Source organism: Danio rerio, chromosome 12 (genome assembly GCF_049306965.1).
Source record: "Danio rerio strain Tuebingen ecotype United States chromosome 12, GRCz12tu, whole genome shotgun sequence".
Classification (NCBI taxonomy): Eukaryota; Metazoa; Chordata; class Actinopteri; order Cypriniformes; family Danionidae; genus Danio; species Danio rerio.
The window spans coordinates 31,980,902-32,008,886 of NC_133187.1; the positions used below are offsets into that span (position 1 = coordinate 31,980,902).

Genomic DNA, 27,985 nt, shown 5'->3' on the forward strand with positions numbered 1-27,985 from the left:
TAGTTTTAAAATTTAATTTATTTTATTTTATTTTATTTTTTATTTTATCAAGCACTGACTAGATTTTATGTTAATTTAGAGGCGATTTCAAGAGTGTGCACTTCCATGATTGTTTGTTTGACATTTGACCTTAAAGTACTTTTTTATTATATAAAATATTTCATCAATCTTGCAAAAAGTATGATTATTTTGATCTGTGGACTAACTTTTATTGTACACCAAAGATGATAATTAGTGTCCAAATTAAGTAGGTCAAAAACACAATAACACATAATAACTTGCATAATCATTTTAATATGTATTAATTATTTCACAATTATGCCCCCCCCCCCCCCCCCATGAACACTAAATTATTATTTTACAATTATTCTTCCCATAAACACTGCACTAGTTAATATTTGCAATTAAAATTGTACATATTCATTTCACTTCGTTACATTAATTCATCTTGAATTGTACATACGCACAGCACATATACAGTTGAAGTCAGAATTATTAGCCCCTTGATAGCTAATATTAGCCACCCTGTTAATTTTTTTTCCTCAATTTATGTTTCAAGAGTTCACACTTAGCTGATGATTTACAAAGCTTATTTGGCATGCTGTCCCGGGAGAGAGCCCCGAGCTCAAGGGCTCCTCGAGCCCGGGGCTTCCTCCCGTTGGCAGAGCAAGAAGGGAGCCTGAGCTCGGTGGATCTCAGAACTCCCCTGCCGCTGTAGCTAAGGGAACGTAAGGAATTAGACCAGCTTGATTGTTAAGTATGTTGAATGTCTTTGGATGGTGGGAGGAAACCGGAGAGCCCGGGGAAAACCCACGCGGACACGGGAAGGACATACAAACTCCCCACAGAAACACTCACCGGTCCTATCGAACTAGGACCGGCAGTATTCTTGCTGTGTGGTTCACAGTGCTAACCACTGGACCGCCGTGCCGCCCAATTACAGGTAAAGGAGGAGAATAGGGGAGGAGGGGGGTTTCTTCCAAACGAAGATAAAGTGAACTGGAAACTTAGACTATTTATGGTGCCTTAGGGCTCGTATGATTGGAAGATTAGTGATTAGCAAATGCGAGACTGGACGTGATAAATCATAAGCACGTGATCCTCTCGAAATTAGTTTATGAATAAACTTCACTTCAAGAGTTCACACTTAGCTGATGATTTACAAAGCTTATTTGGCATGCTGTCCCGGGAGAGAGCCCCGAGCTCAAGGGCTCCTCGAGCCCGGGGCTTCCTCCCGTTGGCAGAGCAAGAAGGGAGCCTGAGCTCGGTGGATCTCAGAACTCCCCAAAATGCAGAATTAATCGCTCGGGACAGCAGCCGCGTATTCGAAGAAAAAACCCCCCAAAAGGCAGGAAATTTAGAGCTATATCCGGCTGCTGGATATAGTAGAAGAAAAGAGGTTAAATGCATGGGCATTAATTAGATAGGATTAATAAGGGTGAAAAGAGGATTCTAATAACTCTTGCTGGAGTTAGAGTTTGAAGGAACCCCTGCGGGGGTCATGGTTTTCGGGGTTAAGAAGAAGGGGAGAATAGGTGGTTTGAAGCAGTGAAAGAGAACTTTGAGAGAATCTTGTAGGAGTTGGAGCTCTAAGTGACCCCTGCGGGGGCCAGAGTAGAGTGAAGGTATGGAGCAGAGAGTGGAGGAGAGTAGCTCTTACGAAAGATGGAGCTTTGTGAGAGTTTGAGTTTAGAGCGGCCTCTGCGGAGGTTAGAGCTTGAGGGTAGGGTGTAGATAGGAGTGACCTCTGCGGAGGTTAGAGCTTGAGGGTAGGGAGTAGATAGGAGCGACCTCTGCGGAGGTTTGAGCTTGAAGGTAGGGTGTAGATAGGAGCGACCTCTGCGGAGGTTTGAGCTTGAAGGTAGGGTGTAGATAGGAGCGACCTCTGCGGAGGTTTGAGCTTGAAGGTAGGGTGTAGATAGGAGCGACCTCTGCGGAGGTTTGAGCTTGAAGGTAGGGTATAGATAGGAGTGACCTCTGCGGAGGTTTGAGCTTGAAGATAGGAGCGACCTCTGCGGAGGTTTGAGCTTGAAGGTAGGGTGTAGATAGGAGCGACCTCTGCGGAGGTTTGAGTTTGAAGGTAGGGTATAGATAGGAGTGACCTCTGCGGAGGTTTGAGCTTGAGGATAGGGTGTAGATAGGAGTGACCTCTGCGGAGGTTAGAGCTTGAGGATAGGGTGTAGATAGGAGTGACCTCTGCGGAGGTTAGAGCTTGAGGGTAGGGTGTAGATAGGAGCGACCTCTGCGGAGGTTTGAGCTTGAAGGTAGGGTGTAGATAGGAGCGACCTCTGCGGAGGTTTGAGCTTGAAGGTAGGGTATAGATAGGAGTGACCTCTGCGGAGGTTTGAGCTTGAAGGTAGGGTGTAGATAGGAGCGACCTCTGCGGAGGTTTGAGTTTGAAGGTAGGGTATAGATAGGAGTGACCTCTGCGGAGGTTTGAGCTTGAGGATAGGGTGTAGATAGGAGTGACCTCTGCGGAGGTTAGAGCTTGAGGGTAGGGAGTAGATAGGAGCGACCTCTGCGGAGGTTTGAGCTTGAAAGTAGGGTGTAGATAGGAGTGACCTCTGCGGAGGTTTGAGCTTGAGGATAGGGTGTAGATAGGAGTGACCTCTGCGGAGGTTAGAGCTTGAGGGTAGGGTGTAGATAGGAGCGACCTCTGCGGAGGTTTGGGCTTGAAGGTAGGATGAAGATAGGAGTGACCTCTGCGGAGGTTTGAGCTTGAGGGTAGGGTGTAGATAGGAGCGACCTCTGCGGAGGTTTGAGCTTGAAGGTAGGGTGTAGATAGGAGTGACCTCTGCGGAGGTTTGAGCTTGAGGGTAGGGTGTAGATAGGAGTAACCTCTGCGGAGGTTTGAGCTTGAGGGAAGGGTGTAGATAGGAGTGACCTCTGCGGAGGTTAGAGCTTGAGGGTAGGGTGTAGATAGGAAAACATAGATATCTGTGAGTGGAAGAGAGGATTTGTATAACTCTTGCGAGAGTTGGAGCTCGGAGCGACCTCGTGGAAGTCCGAGTTTGAATAACAAATTGAGGTTGCTGGAATGCTAACTGTAATGGCCATTAGGGGCGTCCTTGGCAAAACCTGTAGGGGTGCCATTGTTGGACGATTAGGCTTCTGCTGAGTTTGGTTAGGATGACTCTAGCGAGAATTGAGGCTCTATTAGGTACCTTTGTGAGTTGGAGCCTTGTGGGAAGTTGCTTGGGGGTTGGTTAGAGCCTTTTGTGCTTCTTTGAGGTGGTATTTACTGAGGCGTATGTAAGATTTAAAAGCTTCAGAAGACCAGCGACCAAGGGTCTGGATCTGATTGTGTGAGAGCCCGTTAGAGGCTGCTGTAGTGGCTGCGCCAATCCTGAATGAGTGGCTGGAAAAAGGCTCTGGGGAAAAACCTGATAGGCGAAGAATTTCTTTAAGGTGTTTTTGGAACCAGAATCGAGAAACTGGACGGTTAGCGTCGTCAGTAAAAAGCGGGGCCATAGGGTTAGCTTCTTGAGATTTTCTTAGATTAAGATAGGCTAGGAGGGTTTGGAATGGGCGAGTAGGAGAAGGTATGTCGAAAATGAGGATAGAGTGTCCTTTCTGGGTTTGATCTGTTTTGCTTTGTTTGATAAGGAAAGAGATGGTTTCCTTATCTTGCAAAGCTAGATCTGAGATAGTGGGGTGGAGTAGAGGGTTAAATTTAGATGTAACTGTTAATTCGGAACATCTAAGAAACCCGAAAAATGCTAGATTAAACATAGCATCTAAGGTGCGGGCTGTATGGGAGGAAATATACCCTTTGCGAAGGGTGTAGATGCATGAGGTAAGGATTTTGAGTGTGATGGGTTGTCTGGCATCAGGGCTGGTGGGGTGGTTTTTCTGAATACCCTTGATAAGAAGGGAGGTTTGCGAATTTGTGATGGCGTCGGAAGGAGACCCATGGATTAATTTGTGAAAGAACTGGATCCCGCTAAGGTAGCTCTTTATTGAACTGGCTTGTAGATGATTTGCGGTGTGAAGGTGGGATATAAAGGAAGTGATAGAGAGGAGAGAAAAATCAGGAAAAGGAAGTTGGTGTATAATATGGAATTGTTTGAACGAATTCCATGCTGTGAGGTATGCATTGAGGGTTCTAGGAGCTATTGCTTGCAGGATGAGAGATAGAGAAGTTTGGTGAAGATTATGAAGTGGGTGGTTTATGGCAATATCGTTTCTGAATACGGAGGTACAGGCGTTGGGTGAGGGTCTGCTTCCGGGGCCAGTTGCCAGAATTTCTGGGTGGAATCCGTGGGTTAGACCTGCAATGAGAAAATCAGAAAAGTTAGTGTCAGGGTGAGACTTTAGTTCCCGAGCAAGGTTAGAAATATTCACAGGAGTCGACAAATAATTTTTTGATTTTTTATTATTAGCTCTTAGGATTTGGCAGATTATCTTAGCGTGGGCGCCGCCGCAGTAGGAGCACAGGTGAAGGTATCGGCATGGCATTCTATGACATCTACCCAAGTTGAAGTTTTGGCAGATGTCGCGGCTAGGAAGAGAGGGTTTATTAGGGATAGAAAAAATAGAAGGAATGTTACGACTGGAAGGGTTAGGAACGTAGCTGGTAGATTTAGAAGGAGGTTGAGTTGGATCAGGAAGAGGGTTAACTAAAGGACAGGAGGTAGTGGGGTGCAGACAGGAGCGACAGACAGCACAGGTTAGATTGCGGCAACCCAAAAATACCCTGTTGTGGAGCTCAGTGTCCAAAGCCCCCCAGTAGGGACACTGATTCCACTGGGTAACGCGCAGAGCGCATTTAGCGGAGAATAGCTTGTGGTAAGTGAAAAAGTGGGTGCCCCCATAGGATAACGCGAGCTCGGCAATAATTGCCATGTAATCGTTAAGCTCGCGTCTCCTATGGGGATATACTGAACAAATTGTGTCGGTGAATCTTGAAAAGGCTATGCAAAATTCGGCTAAGGTTAGGGTGCGGGACTGATTATTAACTGAAGATTTGAGGGATACTGAAAATTCGCCGCAATCAACCTGGCGTTCTGCCGCAGGGGGTGCTATAGGTGAGAGGAGTGAAATGAGGTCAATATCCGCACCTGAGAGGATTAGGTTGCGGGCTGAATTAGAGATGGGTGGAGGTTCCATAGCTAGAGCGTTATTCGGCGGTGGGAGGGGCGTGGCAGATGACAGAGTGAAAGGGGGGCGTGTAGAAGAAACTTGATTAGGAATAGAAAAGGAGCAGGTAGGGTTAGAGTTAGAGTGAGCGAGGGGAAGTGAAGAAGAAAAAGATGGAATATTGATTGGAGGATTTTGAGATGCAAAAGGCAGGTTTTGGGAGGGAGGGGGGGGAGCGGAAGAGGAGGGGGGGGGGAAAGAAGAGGATTGATTTGGAGGAAGAGCAGGGGGAGCAGAAATAGCAGGATGAAACTGAGCATTGGAGGTAGAAGGGAGATGAGGGCTAATGAGAGAGCTAGAGGGGGCGGGGGGCCAGGAGAAGGGGGTAGAAAGAGTTAGAGGGAGAGGGAGAGAGGCTGGGTTCTCTTGAATGGAGTCCTGCTGTGGGAGAATGAGTGACGTCATCGGAGGCGGCTGGGTTTCCTGGTGTTGCGATCTTGCGTGGGAGTGGCTTGCTGTGTGTTTTTGTTTTGACTTCTTCTTTCCTGGTTGTGAACGGGAGGCTTGCGGGTATGGAGTGAATCGAATCGGATTTTCCTGAGCGGCTGATCTTGGAGGAGGACTTGCAGAGGGAAGGGAGTCCGATGTTGCGTTTTTGTAAAGTTTAAGGAGTTCCGGTTTTTTGAGATTTTTGGGAGCGTTGATTCCGAGGATGGCGAGCTTGTTCCTGATTTCTGATACGGTGATTCTACTTGGATGGATGACTGAGGAGGTTGCGGAGATATAAGATGAGGTAGGTGAAGAGATTTGTTGCCTTGGAGTGGATTGCGTTGGTGATAAGTTTTGACGGGACCTAGTAGCGGTGGAGCGTGTCATGCGTCGGCCTCTTGTGACGGCCTCGGGTTCGGGTTGAGAGCCAGGCGGAGCGGGGAGAGGTTGGTTTTCGGAGGGAGAGTTGAGAAGGTCTGGCTGGTTGTTAGCTTGCTCGTTGATGTTCTCGTTGTTCATGATGGCTTGTTTTGTTGGAGATATTGATTGTTGGAGGGAATAGAAGATAGCGGTAGCAGTTGCGGATGATAATGATGTTGATGATGATGAATAAATGCTGGATCTGTTTGTAGAAGTTGCTGTTTTGGAGATGAGCGGCTATAATTGGATAGCTGGAGCACAGTCTGAGGCTGAGCGGTCTTCCAAACGAAGATAAAGTGAACTGGAAACTTAGACTATTTATGGTGCCTTAGGGCTCGTATGATTGGAAGATTAGTGATTAGCAAATGCGAGACTGGACGTGATAAATCATAAGCACGTGATCCTCTCGAAATTAGTTTATGAATAAACTTCACTTAATGGAAAGAAGACTTTTTCAACACTTTTCTAAACATAATAGTTTTATTAACTCATTTCTAATAACTGATGAAATTTATCTTTGCCATGATGACATGTTGATGGAATAGATATGATGAATAGATATGTTTCAAGACACTTCTATTCATCTTAAAGTGCCATTTAAAGGCTTAACTAAGTTAATTAGGTTAACTAGGCAGGTTAGGGTATTTAGGCAAGTTATTGTATGACGATGGTTTGTTCTATAGACTATCGGGAAAAAATAGCTTAAAGGGGCTAATAATTTTGTTTCTAAAGTTGTTTTAAAAATTCAAAACTGCTTTTATTTTATCAAAAATAAAACAAATAAGACTTTTTTCCAGAAGAAAAAATATTATCAGACATACTGTGAAATTTTCCTTGCTCTGTTAAACATCATTTGGGAAATATTTAAAAAAGAAAAAAATTAAAGGACAGCTAATAATTCTGACTTTAACTGTACATTTGTAATTATGTTCATATCTCTGCATACCTCTGATTGTTAATTACCTTATAATCATATCCTGCACTTGCAATCCTGGTTAGACACGAGCTGCATTTCGTTGCCTTGTACTTGTACATGTGTAATGACAATAAAGTTTAATCTAATTTAATCTAATCTAATCTAATCTAATTATTATTAATAAAATAATCTACATTTTATATAATTTTAAATCTAATTTATTTGTTTTAAAAATGCGCTTTTCAATATGATCAAAGGGTTAGTGTTATTTTAACAAAAAGAAAATCTCACAGTAATTTAAATATTAATAATAAAGAAAAACAGTTTTTTGATCATTATTATGGTAACAGTTTACATACAGTAAAAACTAATTTTATATTTGGTTCAGTTTTATGTGTTTTTGCAAAACTGCTGTAATTTGGAACAGCTAATATTATTTAATAAATAAATATTTAAGTGAACAAACAAATAAATAAATAAATAAATAAATAAATAAATAAATAAATAAATAAATAAATAAATAAATGATTGAATGAATAAATGAATGATTGAACAAAAAAATAAAGAAATAGAAAAAATACTTGGTAATTGTTTTTATGCTACTTGTTACGGGTAACAGGGTTGTGTGTTAAGCTAACTGAATGACATGAGGTTGAGTAACTGATGACAAAATTCTCACTTATAGCTAATCAAACGTTTCAAGCTACCCATTGGCATCTAGGGGAGTATTGAATGAGTATGTATGCTTATATAATTACTAACACAACATCTTGTTCTCCCGCAGCCCACGAGGTCTTCGTCTGAGAGCATCTGTTCGAGACCTGGTTCCAGCATCCCTGGATCTCCAGGTCACACCATCTATGTGAGTCCCAGTCACCAACGCCCTCAATCGTTTCCAGAGTCTGTCAGATCTTACCACTCGATCCACAATGGATTCTGAAGCTGGTTTACTTCAGGGTCAATGTGTAAAAAAAACTCCAGGATATGCAGGAAAAGCACAGAAGTTCCTTTCAACATTTTCCACTTTTTGCCTTGTATTTGACATAATTTCCGCATGTAAACAAATATAGATAATCTTCGACAATAGCACAGAATGTCACATGATAGCAAGATGGTAGCTTTTCTCATAAATTTGCCTCCAAACAATCTTTGTGTGATGACCCTGTGAGAGCTGTAGCTCTGGATGGATGTAGTGTCCCGATACTGGAATTTCTATGATACGATATGATACTCAATACCATTTTCAATACCACAGATAAATATTGCCACAGCAATAATTAAAATTACAATATTTATGCCTGTCTTCATTATTATTTGCCTGGACTATTGTTCACATTTTCGCTTCCCCTCCAAACATTTTACTGGTCTAACCAGCCCGATCTCATGAGCAAACTTAACTATTTTGCAAATTGTTGAAAAATTGGCTGATTGTAGCAAGTCATATGATTTAATTTGTATAAAAATTATACCCCTAACCCGACCTCTCATTGGGGGATGAGCAAATTGTACTAAATTGTACAATTGTACGAGTTGAATTAAATCTTACAAATAAATCTGAATTAGCCACTAAATAAAAAAGTTACGAATTGCAGCAAAATAAAAATATTTCTTATTTTTATCGATTTTATCCATGTAACATTCTAATAAATTTAGCTTTTCTTAAATACCAATTTTGGTATTAAAGAAGAAACTGCTAGCCAAACTTGTATAGTTAAAACATTACTAAAGATAATAATTAAAAATAAGCTAATTTTAACCAATAACAAAAATATATACAGGCAACACAGTGGTGCAGTGGGTATCATTGTCGCCTCAAAGCAAGAAGGTCACTGGTTCAAGCTCCAGCTGGGTCAGTAGGCATTTCTGTGTAGAGTTTGCATGTTCTCCCTGTGTTCACATGGGTTTCCTCCGGGTGCTCCAGTTTCCCCCACAGTCCAAAGGTATGAGCTGTAGGTTAATTGGGTATGCTAAGTTGTCCAGTGTGTATGTGTGTATGTCCAGATTGGAGGTTGAGTGTTGGGCTAACAACCCACCACATAAAAACTAGATGTTATGAAACACCAATATGGTGGGGCTAAATATCAACTTTGATATAAATGGCCCTGGGAGTAAGTAACAAAAATATGTACACCAGAGGGGCTTAGTCTATTGTTATTGATGAATGTTACTGACTGCGCTACTGAAGTACTCTCACTTTAGAGACGTATAATAGATGGGTATTGTGTCTTAAAGACCAACAATCTCACGGCAATTCATAACTTTTTGATTTGGTGGCTTATTTGTATAAATTCTTATCCTCTCATTCGTACAATTAAATATGATTTCCCTAGTAGCAAAGAATTCTGGCCCAGATTTGGCAAAAAGCTGGTACAGCAGGCATTCATCCGGCACTGGCATACAGCATGTGGGCCAAACATGGCCCGGGTTTGGCAGAGGTGGCACCGTCTGTAAGGCGGCACACAAGATTTGGGCCAGATGAAAAACGTAGTATTTGGCCCAGATTTAAAAATTTGATAAGTGGGCCATGTGAGTTTGGCCAGTCTTGACCCACATTTAAAATACACTAAAATCACTTTTGAGTAAAGAAAAAAAATTCTACCAATCAGGTCACTTTGAGATAAAGCGTGCCCATAGTGTGCCTAAAGAGCATCACTCTATGGGTTTATCAATTTCATTGCAATCGTGACACACCAACCTATCTGGCCCAGTTCAGACCCAGTTATGAGTTATTAACTTGGCTGAGACTTGGCCCAGATATGGTCTGTGTTTGGCCCTTGTCTGGAAGCCAGATTTGGTCCAGTCATGTACAGTAATTCACTGCGGCATGTAGGCCAAGCAAAACCTGATTGTGTGGGCCAGAGAAATTTTGCTATGTGGGTTGCTTATCCCTAATGATGGTTGGGGTGGAATTTGGTGCCATGCCAAAAAGACTGAACACATACAAATACATACGAATTAGCAACTAAACTGACAAAACGTAAAAAAGGTTACAATTCCTTGTGAGAGCAGGCTTTAAAGACTGGTACTTTTTATGAAATTTGACATAAATTTAGCAAATACTTTAAAGCGCACAAAATTTTGCAGAGAACTCCACATTTGCGTGCGTTATTAGAGACGCACAAACAACGCATGAATATTATATTCCCTCCGGTGACTTGTGATTTATTGTTAAACTGATAAATCCTGAAATGCAAATTGAGTAGAAGTATCAATTGTAAATCAAATTCAAAAAGTTTGTTAATACTGTAAATAAACAAAGTGAAACTGTGGTGGTAGACTGTGGGTGAACTCAAGGGTGAGCGTGGCAGGCATTGATCCTGTGGAAAAGAGATATTGTTTCGTTTCAAATATTTCAGTATCATTTTGTATCAAAATACTTTCAACAACCCTAGTCAGATGTAACGTGGATATCCTCTGACCTGTTCCCTGACCTCTTCCTCATCAACACCTTTTCTCCCTGTGTTTCTCCTCTTATGTGTCCCCTGCCCCTCGTCCCCTCATCCTCTCCTTACTCCAGGCAAAAGTAGACAATGAGATTATTGATTACAAGGACCTAGCAGCCATTCCCAGAGTCAAGGCCATTTATGACATTGAGCGTCCAGACATGATATCCTATGAGTCTCTCCATTCCACCTCCTCCACCCTGGAAAGACAAGGAAGGCACAGCCCTGGAGAGGTAAAATGAGTTTAGTGTCTTTCTAATAAACAATCAATGTGCTATTAAGACCTAACATGATAGATATAGACTCTATATGTTTATAAATATTTATTGCTTTAATTTTTGAACTTCAGATTAATTTTATTTTATTTTTTTAAATAATAAACTTGAGCCATTTTACCTCAAATCAGACATCCTTAATAAATTAGACATCCATGTCTTTCAGTTTGGAGATGCAGACTGTCTAGTCTAGTGGTTCTGAACCTTTTTAACACTTTCAAATGTATCTTTGATACAAAATAAGGCTGTGTTTACACTGGTTAGATAAAAAAGTATGCATTTGCAAATACTCTAATACTGCATTTCAATTAAATAAGCCTGAAATCTGGCATCCAACCTAGGTGTGCACTAAACAGGTGGACTGAAACTGAAGAAATGATAAACTGAAATATTACCACAGCACTTACCAAAAAACATTTAAATCAACCAAAAACTGGTCATGATGTCACAAGATGACTCAAGCAATCTCAGTCGGTATGGTAATTAAGTTTTTATTTGTTTATGACAAAGCTAATTGTTTTAAAAAATACATTTATTAATGTTTTGGTAAAACTTTACAGTAATGTTTCATTTGTTTACAAAAATATCTTTGTTCGTGTTAGTTGCATAAAGTGCATAACAAATACCGAATAATCTCTGTTTAATTATTTATTAGAAAATACTGAAAGATGATGTTAATGTTTTCAGATTAAATCTTACTGAACTATGTAATGAATTAACATGGTTAAATAGTCATTCATTCAATCATTTTTTTTCAGCTTAGTCTCTTATTTATCAGGGGTTGTCACAGGGAAATGAACCATCAATTATTTTGGCATATGTTTTATGCAGCGAATACTCTTCCAGCCGCAACCCAGCACTAGGAAACACCCATACACTCTTGCATTCGCACATATACAGCCAATTTAGCTTATACACCTATAGCGCATATCTTTGGACTGTGGGGTAAACCGGTGCACCCAGAGGAAACCCACGCGAACACGAGGAGAACATGCAAACTCCACAGAAATGCCAACTGACCCAGTCGTACCTTCTTGCAACAGTGCTACCCACTGAGCCACAATGTCACCCCATGGCCAATTTAGTTCATCCAATTTATGGTTAAATACCTTAAAAAATTTATATGTGAACCCCAAATTTAAATCTTTATTCCAAGCATATACATTCTTCAAAAAGCATAATAACAACTGAGTAATATATTTTTTTAAATCTTGAATTAATGTTACAATTTAGTTATATTTATTCAAACATTAATAATATTTTTTTCTATTCTTAAATGTTTTTAATGTCATCTTGTGACATATTTGGACATTTTAAGGTTTTTAATGTTCTGGGCCCTTGTTGAGAACCACTGTTTTAGTCTTCATCACCAATTCTGAGTGTTTTCGGCCACTACCAGACAACTCCACCACCACCTTCTCCACCATTATGATCATCCCTATCCTATACTGACCCCATTGATGTTCCTAAAAACACTATTGGTTGAGTCTCTCGGGCCCCAGACAGAGCAGATGTGAGCAAGTGTGTGTTTGTGCACATTTCTCTGTATGTCATTATGTGTATATTGCATGTATTCCTGTCAACATGTTAGCTGTATGTCTATGCATGAAAAAAGTGTTGTTGTTTTTTTTGTTGTTTTTTTGTTTTTGTTTTTGTCTGTTTTTTAATTGTCTGTTACTGCTTTTGGGTTCCCGTTGTCAATTAAACTCTGTTCTATTATACCTGAATATGTCTGTGCGCCTTCTCTGTGTAGAGACAGCAGTGTCACAGCGCCCCCTGCTGCCCATAAACAACATCTACCACAGTCTGCAATGATTAAATGCACATTTAAATGGATAATTCAGGGGGACATTTTGGTTGATTACCACAGACAACAATTTTGACTTGTCCTTGATCAGAAAATCATGTGTCACCACAGCGGAATGAACCGCCAATTACTTTGGCACATTTTATGTGGCAGATGGCCTTCTAGCTACAACAAAGCACTGACAGTAGACTTCTTGTGAACTCATTGTAGTATTTCCAGGCAATTTTGAAAAGTTGTTTATTCACACTGAAAATGTTTAAAGGAGCTGTATGTAAGTTTTTGACTCTTCTAATATGTTTGCAGAGATTTACTTCTTTATAAATTGATATAAATTAAATTAATTTATAAAATAATTTTAATAAAAAAACAATGCTGAAGTCAGAAATTCAGCTTTGAAAAAGGGCCTTCCATAACTCTGTCTTTGTTTTCAGCACCCCGGGTTGCCTTGTTGGAAAACCGCGTATTTTGTTTATTCAGTCAGAAAAGTTCTCAAAGCATGCGCTTATGACCGAAATGCAACCTCAGGTGGGCAGTAGCAGACACCAAAATGAGATGCCAATTCAGAGTTCACATGAGGTGGTTATTAATTGGGCAAAAACATAAATATTACAAACGTAAACATTAGGTGATCAGGTTACATTGTAAGCCTGTGTCCTAACAACACACTATGTGACGAGATTTGCAATGATAAGCAATTTGGCTGTTTGCACCAGACATAACATGACAGAAATTTAAATAAAGCCATTCAAAATATGCACTGACTCACAAAATGGTAAGGTTTATAATCTAATTAATACATATTAAACCTTTTTAACACTATTAAATGTACACGCTGAATCACTGATATGTGTTTGTTTGCATTATTTCACAGTTCTACAGTTCAGTTTCAAACGGTTTATTTTATATTCAAGATCTGAGCTAAACATGTCATTTGCAAAATTAGCATTTTCAAAAAGAACAATCTCAGTGGGGATTATGCACATTATTTATTGAGAAAAAAAAATCTTGAAAAGAATCTACTGCCTAATTCATAATTTTATTTTAACTTTGAAAAGTTTCCCTATTGATCAGTTGAAGCATCCTTGCTTAAAAGGTTTTTTTAAGAAAGAAATAAAGAAAGAAAGAAAAGAAACTAAAATTATTGACCCTTATACAGTCGAATAGAACGTGCCTATGTGCAATATCTTGACTTATTATTGTTTGTTTATATTTAGCTTTATATTTGTTTATATTAAACTAAATAAAATTAAAAGTCACAAAAAAATTACCCTAAACATCTGAAAATAATTGACCGTAAACATCTGAACAATATATATTTTCTAGACTTTTTTTTTTTCTTTTACTTGAAATAATAAAGCAAGTATAAAATGTATTTAACTTCTACTTCATTTATCTTGTTTGAATGATTTCACTTGGAACACAAAACAAAAAGTATCCAGGTTGAATATTTAGCTGGTCATGATATCGGGTTTATATAAAAGTAATATATAGCACATACAACTGCACAAAAAAAGTAATCAACCAATCTATTTGATGCCAGTAAGTTGCTTTATACTTCAAAAACAGCATTGAAGTATATTTACTTTGTACTGCACCAACTAGCCGCTTAGACTTCCAAAATAAGTGTGATTCTGATAACAAAATTATTATCTGTGGTAATCAAAACCTAGAAAAAGACCCTGATAGCGTGAGTCGCTGACAAGCTCTTAAGAGTAACCAAACTCAACCCGTTTCCTCCCCTACAGCCTGTCAGAGCCTCAGGTGGCAGTCCTACCAGAGGCAGAGCCACAGTAAGTGAAAGCTAGAGACAAATAAAGCAGATTAGTTTGTGGATCTCCAGCCCAAACTAATAAGAGCACAACTAACATCTTCATTTTTAAAACCGCTTATCATCTGCCTCTCACACCAAGTTTCTCTCATCTGCCAACCATGATTACTGTCATCTGACTGAATAGCTGCTCTCTAAGTAATCACTTTAAGTAGTTTCTCAAGAAGCCAGCAGGATACTGAAGCATCTCTAAAGCAATGATTCTCAAGTTGTTGTTTTTAGTTTAAACGTGTCAAGTATCAATGAAGGCATTAGCATCTAATGTTCAAAACAAACAATGCAAGCGCTTCAATTTCTCCTCCACCTTCATCACATTCATTTATTAATAAATGCATGCTGGGTCTCAGAAAACGCAGCTGTTTCCATGACGTATGATATAATTCTGTGTCCACGTTCCCAGACCCTGCCACAAGACCCCTCCTCATTGTCAGCAGAAACAGTAAGTTGTCAGCGACCTCCTTTTGGACCCACTGTCAGATTGTGGGCTCTGGATGTGCTTTTCTCTCTTTTAAATGTGCTTACGGTGGAGATGACACTGAGCTTCAGCTGTCTCGTCTAGAGGACTGCATGGGCCAAACAATGTCCTTTTTTTTTTAGTGTGTTTGCTTATGCTTGTCTGACTGTCATTGTCTATGCTACAGCTGGGTTAATCTCACAAAGAAATGTCAAAATCAAAAGAAAAAATAAAACCAAGGCTTATTGTGAAAACATACCTCTGTATACATTTCTGGAGAGTGTGAATTATGTAGCCAGAGCTACATATGGCTGCATTTCTTTTTTTAAACAAAAATTACAGGGTGGTATGATGGCGCTGATGGCTTCTGCTCCTTTTCATGCTACTAGCTGACCATTTACCTTTGTGTGAACAGCTTTTCGCTGTTACCAGTTTGCTCAGTAGCTCGCCACGTACGTCAGTGGACTTAAAATGCAGAGAGAAGTTGACAGCAATGACAGTGTTCGAGTTTGGTAAAAAAAACTGTTCTAGACAGCAGGTAAAACAAAAACAAAAGGCAAAAATGAAACAAACAAGTAAATAACAGGGTGAGAACGTAGTAAGATCTGAAAATTTGGTAAAAATCAGGCGGCTGTGAGGGCTTTTCCTTTTCTGGGTTGCTTTTAAAAACACTGTCGGTTGGAATTATGGAAGGTGGGGGCGGGCCAATTGGTGTTTTTAAAAAATACTATTGGTTGGGTTTAGGGAAGAGGGTGGAGTCGGGGTGGGGGGTTATCGGTCGGTCAGTCAGTTAGTTAGTCAGACGACAGGGGTCTCTGGTGGATTTATGGCAATGGCACTCGCAAGAGTAATTTGATATATGAAAAAGCGTACACAGCGTTCTCTGTGGATTCATGAAAACAAAAACTGCAGAAAAAAAGTACCTGCTGAGGCATATCTCGTGATCTCCAGAGAAGTATGTAGGGGTATGTAACATTAATGAGCCTGGGTTGCAAAAATAAGAATAATATATATTTTTTTAAACAAGCATAGTAAGGTTTTGTTTTGGGGTGTTTTGTAAGTAAAGGGTTTTTATTTTTCAAGAAAGTAATTCTATTTAGCAGCAAGAATGCATTAAAAAGATGGATAGATTTGATTTAATGTATGTATGGATGCACACTATTTGCCGTAAAAATTATTTGTCCTTTTGGTGTTTTTTGTTTTTAATATTTGCCATGATATATTTAACAGAGCAAGGACATTTTCAAAGTAGTTCCTATAATATTTTTCTATTGGGGAAATTCTTGTATTTTAAGTTTGGCTTGAATCATAGCAGTTCATTATACTTTAACCAGAATTATTTTTAAGAACAAATCAGTTATCCAGTAACTTGCCTAATTATCCTAACCTGCCTAATAGGCATAATAACCTAGTTAAGTCTTTGAATTTCACTTAAGCTGAATACTAGAGTCTTGCAAAATAACTAAAAAGTTATGAAATGTCATTATGGCAAATATAAAAGAAACTATTATTAGAATTTAATTATAAATACTATTATGTCTAGAATGATGTTGAAGAAATCTTATATATAAGTGACTATTTGCTCATGAAGCCCATACACCACAGTATAAACTAATTTCTTGCTCCTAAACCTATATTTTGCATTTCTGATCTGCTCTATCTAGTATAGTTTCCTTTTCCTCTTTTAGTGCTAATTTTGATGTATGTACTTACATAGAGTTCTTGTTTCTGTTCTGTTTTAGTCTCCAAGGACACTGTCTCCCACCCCATCTGCTGAGGTTAGAAGCTGTTTATAATGTTTGGTTATTTTTATTGCAATAGAGGCAGTAGTTAATGTAAAACACATTTAAGGGCTTTTCACATTGCACTTAACCCCAAGATATTTTTAATCTAAACATCACTTTTAACCATTATTAAAGCAGCGTTTCATACTTTTAGACCGTTTGCACTTGGTATTAACATGCGTTTAGATATGTCTCTTGTAACTTGTTGTGTAGGGATTTTGTTAAGAGCCTTCTTCACGCTCTACATAACCTTCTTGATAGTGGTCAGTAAATGGTATACAACTTCACTAATCAAAAAGTGGACAACCTCAAAACATTTTAGGCAATGTTTGCACCTACACTACCTGACAAAAGTCTTGTCACCTATCCAAGTTTTAGGAACTACAAATAATAGCTTGACTTCTAGTTGATCAATTGGTATCAGAAGTGGCTTATATGAAAGGAAAATGCCTTTAGATTACGCTTATTTTACCAAAATAAAATACGATCATGCTTTGATTTTTAATTAATTAATTAGGACAGTAAGGTATGTCTTTGCTTAGACAAAAGTCTTGTCACTTAACAGAAATAATGTACAGGATATAATATAAAGTCATGGTGCAGTGGAAAACCAATTAATATTGTGTACGACTCCCATGAGCTAAGACGACTGCATCCATACATCTCAGCAATGACTCAAATAACTTATTAATAAAGCCATCTAGAGTGGCAAAGAAAGCCTTCTTGCAGGACTCCCAGAGTTCATTAAGATTCTTTGGATTCATCTTCAATGCCTCCTCCTTCATCTTACCCCAGACATGCTCAATAATGTTCATGTCTGGTGACTGGGCTAGCAAATCCTAAAGCACCTTGACCTTCACTTGCTTTCAGGAACTTTGATGTGGAGGCTGAAGAATGAGAAGGAGCGCTATCCTGCTGTAGAATTTTGCTCTCTCCTTTGGTTTGTAATGTAATGGGCAGCACAAATGTCTTGATACCCCAGGCTGTTGATGCTGCCATCCACTCTGCAGATCTCTCACACACCCCCACTACGAATGTAACCCCAAACCATGATTTTTACCTTCACCAAACTGATTTCTGTGAGAATCTGTGAGTTCATGTGGATTCCAATAGGTCTTCTGCAGTGTTTATGATGATTGGGATGCAGTTAAACAGATGATTCAGTGGAAAAATTGACCATCTGCCACTTTTTTTAAATGATCAACTAGAAGTCAATTTATTATTTGTTGCTCTTACAAGTGGGATCGACGAGACAACAAGACTTTTGTCAGGTAGTTTAGTGTTGTTTCCTTGGACAGGTGAAAATGCATGAAATTAGGAGCTAAGTTATTATTTATTTCAGGTTTATGAAGAGCTGTTTTTGAGCTGTTAACCAAGCTGTGTTGCCAAACATGCATTATGAAATGCTAAAGACAACAGCCTCTAATGCACCTTTTAAGGCCAGGCAGTTTATCAGCATAACTCTTATTAGCTGGCGTCTTTTAAATTCAATCTTATCCACGTCTGTAACACCGCCAGCTCTACTCGTTCCTCTCCAAACTTGAACTCACGGAGGCTCGCTAACCAGGACACTGAAGACCTCTAGTGTCAGTAGCTAGAAATACACCTGAAGGACTCTGAATTTGTTAGTCACTAGTGTGTTAAGGCTGGTGGAGTGAGGTTTACCTGCATAGCTCTTACTACAGTAGCTGGCCTCCATCCTAGTCACGACAATGTTGTTGAACTCTGTTAATTGTGAATATGCAGGATTCCTAGTTAACCCCGTAGTAAATTATGATAAGCAATGTGAACTGTGAGGCAAAATAGTTTAGTCCAGTTTAGAATGACCCAGGGTTAACTATTTCTTATAACTTTATTTATTAGATTTTTTTAATATCCAAACAAGTTCACGTATAAGTGTCCAACAATAACAATAACATAGACACAGAGAAAAAAGTAACCATAAATAAAAAAGTAAAAACATTAAAATATCCAGGGGATAAATGCATAAAGGGGTTAAATATTTTAAATGTGAAAAGCCCATATGAATAATATGATAATGCAGTATAATGTTTTTTTTTAAACATTGCTACTTTATGTATGGACGCGACAGGGTTGCTATGACATGAGGGAGCGAATAATACAAAGATCCACCAGCCAGGGCTCCATTGGTTCTCCAGTCTATCACCGCCATAACTACATACCACCTCTATCCAAGTCACCCCAGCACTTCCACAGACCAGGTGAGTCCAATACAGTACAATCATTTAAATCCTTCCCTCATAGGATTCCAGCAGAGAATGAGCGAGATCTTCTCGTTTCATGCACTTGGCCTCGCATTGCCTTTCCGTTTCCTCCTGAGCTTGTTTCCTCCCTCCTCTGCTCATATGTGCTCCTTCTTCCATCCTCTTTTTTCCTCTGTCGCCCTCCTCTCCTCTGAGCGGCCGGCAGGAATGCTGAAGCTCTGCTCCTCTTTGCGCTCCAGCAACAGTGACACGCGCCCTACCTCCCCCTTTCGACATCACTTCCTTCCCCATAACAAAGGTAAGGCCTCTCCACCCCTGTTGCCTGACCTCTTCGCCTCATTTTCAATGTCAATATCGTCCCATAGACACAAATCCACCTCCTTCCTCTGATTCAGGCCTGCTAAAATGTGACTCTTGTGCTTTTGGTGTCTCTGTTTGGGAAATTCACAGCCCTGGCCTGTTTGACTCGCACCCTTATGAGGTCAAGGGGCTGCGTTTGACCTGTAGATGCAACTGAAGCACATGTAATGCAAGTTGCCAATGCACAGTTAACTAATCACATGCTTATATGTGTAATGTCCCTCTGTCTTCTCCACAGATTCTTTCTGCATAGGTATGTCTTGGCTTCATGGCTGTTGTAGAGTGTGTAAAGCAATTTGGTGCCCTTGGCAATTCTAAAGCATGCTGACCCTGTTTTTCATTTTCTATTCATTTCTTTTCTTTTAGAATTTGGACCACCTTAAAGTTGATTAAGCAACATCACTAATACTGTCATACTAATAACTTTGTTCCAAAACCTAGTGACTGATATTACTGTTTAGGGCCTACATACTTTAGGCATTCTAACTGAAACTGACTTTTTGAAATGAACTTAAAGGTTGCATTAAGTGCATTGAAATGTGCATTTTTTTTATTCAATGTCTGACGTAATCTCAACTAAAAAAAGAAGAGAGGGCAGGACATAATGTAATGTAATGTTTGTATTTATATAGCGCATTTATTGGCCATACACCCAAAGCACTTCACAATCATGAGGGGGTCTCTCCACATCATCATCACCAGTGTGTAGCATCCACTTAGATGAAGCAACGACAGCCACAGAACAACAGCGCCAGTGCGCTCACCACACACCAGCTATAGATGGAGTGGAGAGACAGCAATAGACCCAATTTGGTGGATGGTTATGATTGGTAGGCCATAATTGGTAATATCCAATAAAAGGAATTTGGCCAAGTAGAGTTAAACCTCTTCTTCTTACAAGAAGTGCCATGGGGTTTTTAATCACCCCAGAGAGTCAGGGCCTCAATTTAATGTCTTATCTGAAAGACAGCACCCACTGACAGTATGGTGTCCCCTTCACTATACTGGGGCATTAGGACTGCAGGTTAAGTGCTCCCTGCTGACCCCACTAACACCACTTCCAACAGCAACCTAGTTTTCCCATGTGGTCACCCATTCAGGTACTGACCAGGCTCAGCCCTGCTAAGCTTCAGTAAGTAAGTGGTCTTGGGCTGCAGGGTGATATGGCTGGCTGAGTAGTTCCTCCACCTTTAAAAAAAAACACCCAACTGTGTTTTATTTTTATCACAGCTCTTCCAGCGAAAGTGTCTGAGCTCAAGTGCATGAATTGAAAAGCAAATAACAAGCATCTTGAAGGGTGCGGGGCATTTCAGATACCAGAGAGCATTTAATTGGTCAAGATTGGATGAAAAACTGGGCAGAAGCAACAAACTACAAGCTTTAATTTTTTTATCAGTTTTATTTTTTCTAAATGCAAATTTTGTCACTGCTTTGGAGCACACTAGATTATAGATATTCTTAAAAATTACAGACTGAAACTAACATCTAAATTTAAAAAAAATATATATATTTTATTGGACCTTTAAAAGACGGTGTAAACCTGTAATTAGGATGTCTACATGACATAATTGCATTACAGTTAGGCAGTTTGCTATTATGAATAATAGTGATAATATTAGTATTATTTCTAGTACTGTAAACAATCTAATGAGGAAAAGCTACAATGCACAAAAAAATGTTTATTAAAAGCATTTTTAAATCAACCTTTTGGAATAATTGAGCTACAGTACTTCCCATGTGTTGTGGGATTTTTTATTTTTTCCACTAGGTTTTGGAAAATGTTTAAGTTATATTCCATTTGTCTCAAAAGCACAAACTAACCCTATGGATATTCAGTCATATAATTAAAGGTGCTGTATGTAAGTTTTTTTACTCTTCTAAAGCATAAAAATACCATAATATGTTTGCAGATATTTAAGAAACATGCCAAATGAACATTCTTGTTTATCTGAAAAACAATGGTAAAGTCAGATATTCTGCTTTGAGAATGGGCCTTTGGTGCCAGAACATCTGTCTTTTTATTTATTCTTTTAACCTGCCCAATGTTACTTTAGCCAATTATATTTCAACACCCCGGGTTGCCTTGTTGGAAAACCCTGTATTTCATTCATTCGTTCAGAAAAGCTCTCAAAACATACATCCGTGACCAAAATGCGACCTCCGGTGGACAGTAGTAGACTCCGAAATGAGACGCAGACTCAGAGATCCACAAGAGGTTATTAATTAGCAATAATATAAATTATACGAGTATAAACATTAGGTGAGCAGATTACATTGTAACCTTGTGACCTAACAACAACATCACAATGTGATGAGATTTGCAGTGATGAGCAATTTGGCACCAGATGAACACCACAGAAATTTAAATACAGCCATTCAGAAGCACAGTATATGCACTCACTCACAAAGTGGTAAGGTTTATAATATAATAATACATATTAAACCTCTTTACATTATTATAATAATTTACACTCTGAATCACTGATATGTGTTGGTTTGCACTGAGTCACAGTTCTACAGTTCCATTTCAAATGGTTTATTTTCATTTCAAGATCTGAGGTGAACTATCTGCTGCTGCTTTCAGTAGCATTGGCAATAAATGTCATGTAAAATGGCATTTAAACTCACATTATTAGCATTCAAAGCTCCGTCCCTCGCTGACAAAAGCACATGAGGTGTACCTGAGGTGACTATTGTCAGTTTTTTTGTTGTTCAGCTGCAAGAAATAGAAGTTGTTTCTAATATATTAATTTGAGGTGTTGGTAAGAACAAAAACTCCTTTTAATATGAAGAATATTCCTTCTACCGCCTGCCTTTGCTTTTAGTTAGAACATGGCTTAAATCAGCCTTTAGGCTCGATAGTCAGACTATCGACAGTCTGATTCTCTTCAATCTGGCACCCTGCACGTGCGTTTGTTTTGATCCAGGAATGTAATATCTAATTCAACCACAGGGTGTGAAACTTACATACTGCACCTTTAAACAAAAAAGCTTCCTAACAATGTGAGTATTAAGTGTCTTCTGGCTCTTGTGGTGAATGATTATGAAGTATTTGCATGCTGCTTTCCTGAGACTCTTTCCGATCCGTCTTTCCTTCAACATTTGTTCTCTTTGGTGGTGTCGACCCACATGATTCAGTCCGTCTCTTTCACCTCTCTGTAAAGCCCTTTTCTGTTCATCCATCTTTCCGTCAGTGAAGATTTATTCCGTCATTATTCTCTCTTTCTTTCCTTCTTTTGTTTTTTCTTTCTATTTTGTTTTCTTTCTTTCTCCCGCTTATTCTGCTCTTCTTGTTTGGAGGCACTGAGCCATCCAGTGGCCGGAGTTCTCCCCTTTCCTCTCGGCCGGCCACCCCGACCCTCTCTCTGACCCCTAAACATTTCCACATCCCAGGTAGGAGCTGGAGCATCATCTGCCTGTTGTTCTTCTCTATAGTGTCTTTCTCCATTCTTTAATTTCCATCTTTCTTTGGCTTTCACCATAATGCATCTATGCATTTTCTTAATTATTGTTTTCTTATAGTAGATTCTGATCTTTTTTTTTATGACGAATACTTGCTATTCAGACACTTCAGACAAAATATATGTATTGCTTTTCCGCAAATCATGATTGGAACTGGTTAATTGGAAAATCTTATTTGTAACTGAGACTGCATTAAAATGTATTATTAAAATAGATCTTTATTCTCTAATTCGCAGACCAAGGCATTAACATGTATAGAAAACCACCAATCTACAAACAGCATGGTATGGATGCTTCAAGTTTTATGCTTTTAATCTATCTATCTATCTATCTATCTATCTATCTATCTATCTATCTATCTATCTATCTATCTATCTATCTATCTATCTATCTATCTATCCATCTATCCATCTATCCATCTATCTATCTATCTATCTATCTATCTATCTATCTATCTATCTATCATCTGTCTGTCTGTCTGTCTGTCTGTCTGTCTGTCTGTCTGTCTTACTATTCTCTCTACACTCTCAGAAATAAAGGTACGTGAGCTGTCACTGGGGTAATACCTTATCAAAATGTACACATTTGTACCTAAAAGGTTCATATTACAGTTTTTCTCAGTGGCTTTGGTGCATTCTCACAGCACTATTTACATTTGCACAACAGTTAATGCATTTCTCAAAACAATTAGTCATTTGTGCACATCATAGTAGTTTCTCATTCCGTCCAACAAATTGTAAATGCTTTTGGAAATGCATCAATGACTTTCATACAACTCTCTGATGTTTTATAACATTATCATTAGCTTATGTCATGTCAGTCAAAATTAACTAAACTTGTGAATGCTAAATAGTCATTCCATATAAAAGTAATAGTCCTCATTTCATTACTTTATCATTTCATTACATACAAAAATGTTGAACTAGTTGTCAAAATATTTCAAGCTAATTTTATTATTCATTTTATAAAAAAATTTACACCTTTTTTCCTGAAAATATCTTCTAAAATTATCAATTTCATGAATGATTTACAGACCTGTGTATGTTGTAGGTTCAGTTCCAATTTGGTCTGCAATGTTGTTTACATTTGTGCACAGCTCTATCCAAAGGAAGTGTATGCTTGTTGTAAATAAGGCTGTATTTATTAATTTGCACAATGCTGTGAATAAATTAGAATTGCAAAGAGCAAATGCAGTAAAAATGTGAAACATATTTACTGTCTTGTACTCAGATACCTCACTAAATGCAGTGATGTCTAACTTTACTGTAGTTTTCAAATGGCTGTGCAAATAGTATATAGTGTATCATTGACATCAATACTTGCTTTTAAGGAATGAACTATCCATTTTGAGCAAGTGACGTGCTTTTGCACTAATTGTTTTGAGAAATGCATTAACTGTGATGCAAATCTAAATAGTGTTGTAAAAAATTCACCTAAGCCACTGAGAAAAGTACAAAAGTGTTCCTCTTAAAGTACCACCCCAGTGACAGCTTGCGTACCATTCTATATCTATCTATCTATCTATCTATCTATCTATCTATCTATCTATCTATCTATCTATCTATCTATCTATCTATCTATCTATCTATCTATCTATCTATCTGTCTGTCTGTCTGTCTGTCTGTCTGTCTGTCTGTCTGTCTGTCTGTCTGTCTGTCTGTCTGTCTGTCTGTCTGTCTGTCTGTCTGTCTGTCTGTCTGTCTGTCTGTCTGTCTGTCTGTCTGTCTGTCTGTCTGTCTGTCTGTCTGTCTGTCTGTCTGTCTGTCTATCTATCTATCTATCTATCTTCATAAAACATTTTAATTTACACACCCAAAAAAAGTTTTTTGGTGACTATCATGGTGTGTGTGCAAGCATGACTCCTGACTATTATTTTTTTTTATTATTTATTCATGTGTGTTGACTCCATCCATCCATTAATTTGTGATTATGATGCTATGATCACAACCCATGTTGACATGTAAGTACCATTTGACATAAGCTTTTCTCATTTGAGAATCTTTCTTTTTTTATCGTTTTCTCACGATTGATTCGCCAACAACAAACTAAATCTCTTTAACAATGGCCATCAAGCTTTGATTCTGCAGTCTAATTGCATGGAGTTCTAACTTGCCAGATCCCATAGCAGCTTCACTGACAATTCACATGACTCTGCTTTGGTCTCAGTTTTGCATACTCCGTTCTCTGTCAATCTACACATCAGGTTACTTTCAATAAACTGAACAGCACTTTTTAACTGTCAAGTCTTTTCTAAAATACACTTTATGTTTATTTTATATATAGTATATATCTACATTTTCTGCTTGCTTTTTATAATTAAAAAAAACTTGCAAACAGTAGCATGTTCTGTATCAAATGCAGTACTGTCCATTGACATTCAAAGCAGTAAATTAATAAAGTTAAAGTGCATACAGTCAAGCCTAAGATTATTCATGCCCCTGGCAAGTTCTGACTTAAAGTTACTTTTATTCAACCAGCAAGTTATTATTATTTTAGACCAGAAATGATACTGTCTTCTCCCAAAAGATAATAAAATGATGTACAAGAGGCATCATTGTGGAAGAAAAATATTTCTCAGCTTATATTTACATTTGAACAAAAACTATAAGTCAGAATTAGACAGGGGTATGAATGATTTGGGATTGACTGTATATAGAACATGGATATCAAGAATATTTTACAAATGCACAAACATTCAGCAATTTTTTAAAAAATATTGAAATTCTAAAACGTCATGCTTTGAACTAATTGGACCATACTGTTCTTACTATCAATCTATGAGAGCCCATCACTCATAGTCTAGTTCCTCCATAATACCGATTCAGATTCAGCTGCCCTGGCAGCCCAAAGCAAGTCCGCTGATGACATCATCAAATCCTCCAAGTTCCCTGCCGCTCATGCTCCTCGACCAGAAGAAACCGCAAAGATCGAGACAGACTACTGGCCGTGCCCTCCGTCCCTCGCTGCTTTAGGTACAGTTCCGCTGTGGGCTCTGCCGGGCCAAACAGTACATATAAAATCCAATATTCAAGGAAGCCTTTTATTTGAATTTAATGAAGCTCACAAAACAGTTTGGATTGATAAATCTTGAATTGCTGCTGGAAGATTTGGCTTGTTATTTCTGACTGTCTGCTCCTAGATCCAGCTGTGTCTCAGAAACGCTACGTCTCTCCAGACACAAATATTTGCCAACGCAGATAAATCAAATATATTTCCAATCAGGAATCATTACTCCATTCAATCTGATCATGTTTTCTTGTCATTTATTATATATTATTTGTTTATATATTATTATTTTTTGCTTGTGTCATTTTTGTTCCATTACTAGTTTTCCATGAGATTCTGTTGCAGGTTAGCATGGATACAAAAACATGGTGATGACATGGCAAACATATACATTTCTTCTCTTTCACTTTTTCTGGTCTCCATTTTTTTATTCTAATCAGGTTCAGATGGAAGAAGTCGATCACGGGATGAAGAGGAGGAAGAGCAACTGAAACGCAGACACCTTCAGGAAGAACACCTCAGCAAGGTCAAGAGTGTGTTAATGCTTTCATGCATGCTTTTGTCTTTTTTTGTCAAAGCAGCAAATTAAATGCATATATCTTCCAAACTACTGAATTATTCTAAATTCATTCATTCATTCACTTTCTTGTCGGCTTAGTCCCTTTATTAATCCGGGGTCGCCACAGCGGAATGAACCACCAACTTATCCAGCTAGTTTTTACGCAGTGGATGCCCTTCCAGCCGCAACCCATCTCTGGGAAACATCCACACTCACATTCACACACACACACACTCATACACTACGGTTAATTTAGCCTACCCAATTCACCTATACCACATGTCTTTGGACTGTGGGGGAAACCGGAGCACCCGGAGGAAACTCACGTGAAGGCAGGGAGAACATGCAAACTCCACACAGAAACGCCAACTGAGCCGAGGTTCGACCCAGCGACCTTCTTGCTGTGAGGCGACAGCACTACCTACTGCGCCACTGCCTCGCCCCATTATTCTAAATTATATAAGTTATACATAGTTTAATTTAACATTTTAGTCAGTTTGATTGATTTACTGTAATGTAAGATGACAAGAAAAGTTCATTTGATTCAACTAAAAAAAGGTGCAGCAAGATTTTTTTACAGTATATGTTATGCTATTTACACACACTATACACATTGTTTTATTTAATTTTCACAACAATGTAACTCCTGGCTAAGTAGATTTGGGGGTTTTAAGGCACATAAAACATCTGTGAAATTATTAGAATACTATTTTTAATTGAATATATCATTTTACCTAATCTCTCAATAAACGTCTAACTCAACACTCAAAACTCAAACTGTGTTTATCTGCAGATCCAGTCTGGACTTGGGAAGCTTATTCTGAAAGAGGAGATGGAAAAGGAGATGAACAGAGAGAGATATGTACGAAGTGTGGCTGCCCAGCGATTTGATTCCCAGTATGCTAACTGCACCACAGGTATTATGCCACATACATATAAAACAAGCAAAGCATATATCTTTTTTATTATTGTTAATTTATTTATTATATATTTATTTATTTAATTACTGTTTTTACTCTGGTATAAGTACATGAGTATATAAAAGTATTCTGTCCTTTGCTATAGACTCTCAAACCGTTAAAACTTCATCTCTGCCTGGGTATGGACGCAATGGCCTCCATCGGGTAAGTTTTAGCCTTTCAGAAGTACATATACTGTGTGTTGCACAAATGAAATTGTAAAATAATGAAATTGTAGAAAAATAATAGATATAGTTGAGGTCATAATTATTAGCCCCCCTGAATTATTAGCCCCGTTTACTTTTTCCCCAATTTCTGTTTAACGGAGAGAAGATTTTTTTCCAACACATTTCTAAACATAATAGTTTTAATAACTCATTTCTAATAACTGATTGATTTTATCTTTGTCATGATAACAGTAAATAATATTTGACTTGATATTTTTCAAGATACTAGTATTCAGCTTAAAGTGACATTAAAAGGCTTAACTAGGTTATTTAGGTTAACTAGGCAGGTTAGGGTAATTAGGCAAGTTATTGTATAATGATGGTTTGTTCTGCAGACTATTGAAAAAAAATATAGCTTAAAGGGGCTAATCATTTTTACCTTAAAATTTTCTCGCTCTGTTAAACATCATTTGGGAAATTTTTTAAAAAGGAAAAAAAATTCAAAGGGGGGCTAATAATTTTGACTTCAACTGTATATAGTTGCATATTTTAATTCAGATATTACAGGCAGGGGTTGACATTAAGACCATTCAACTCACCAATTGTCTGTGGATTCGTAGTTTATAGCATAGTGAGTATCACAAGCCAGGTTGAATTTTCTATAATAGCACTCAGCATAAGCATAAACTATTAATCTAAGGAAGACCCAAGAAGAATCTTTTTTTTTTTTCAGTTTAGAGTCTAATGGAAAA

General features: G+C 38.4%; 1 protein-coding gene and 1 long non-coding RNA gene across 28 annotated transcripts in view; one reads left to right on the forward strand and one right to left on the reverse strand.

The window, feature by feature from the left end:
- ablim1b (actin binding LIM protein 1b) overlaps positions 1 to 27,985 on the forward strand; it is a 161,598-nt gene that overhangs the window by 123,798 nt on the left and 9,815 nt on the right. For 2 of the 19 annotated variants that reach the window (NM_001430818.1, XM_073917616.1), the window contains 10 exon segments: positions 7,689 to 7,766; positions 10,422 to 10,580; positions 14,658 to 14,696; positions 16,454 to 16,489; positions 18,588 to 18,717; positions 22,779 to 22,826; positions 25,374 to 25,514; positions 25,989 to 26,074; positions 26,901 to 27,024; positions 27,173 to 27,231. In NM_001430818.1, the coding sequence (NP_001417747.1) occupies positions 7,689 to 7,766; positions 10,422 to 10,580; positions 14,658 to 14,696; positions 16,454 to 16,489; positions 18,588 to 18,717; positions 22,779 to 22,826; positions 25,374 to 25,514; positions 25,989 to 26,074; positions 26,901 to 27,024; positions 27,173 to 27,231 (900 nt within the window). 19 annotated transcript variants of the gene reach the window in all.
- The window catches only part of LOC108191726 (uncharacterized), a 95,480-nt gene continuing 91,536 nt past the window's right edge, over positions 24,042 to 27,985 (reverse strand). For 8 of the 9 annotated variants that reach the window (XR_012388058.1, XR_012388054.1, XR_012388059.1 and 5 more), the window contains one exon: positions 24,415 to 25,534. This is a non-coding gene — a long non-coding RNA (uncharacterized lncRNA). Of the gene's footprint in view, positions 25,535 to 27,985 lie in introns of all 9 variants that reach the window. The other variant, XR_012388053.1, reaches the window with a different exon arrangement.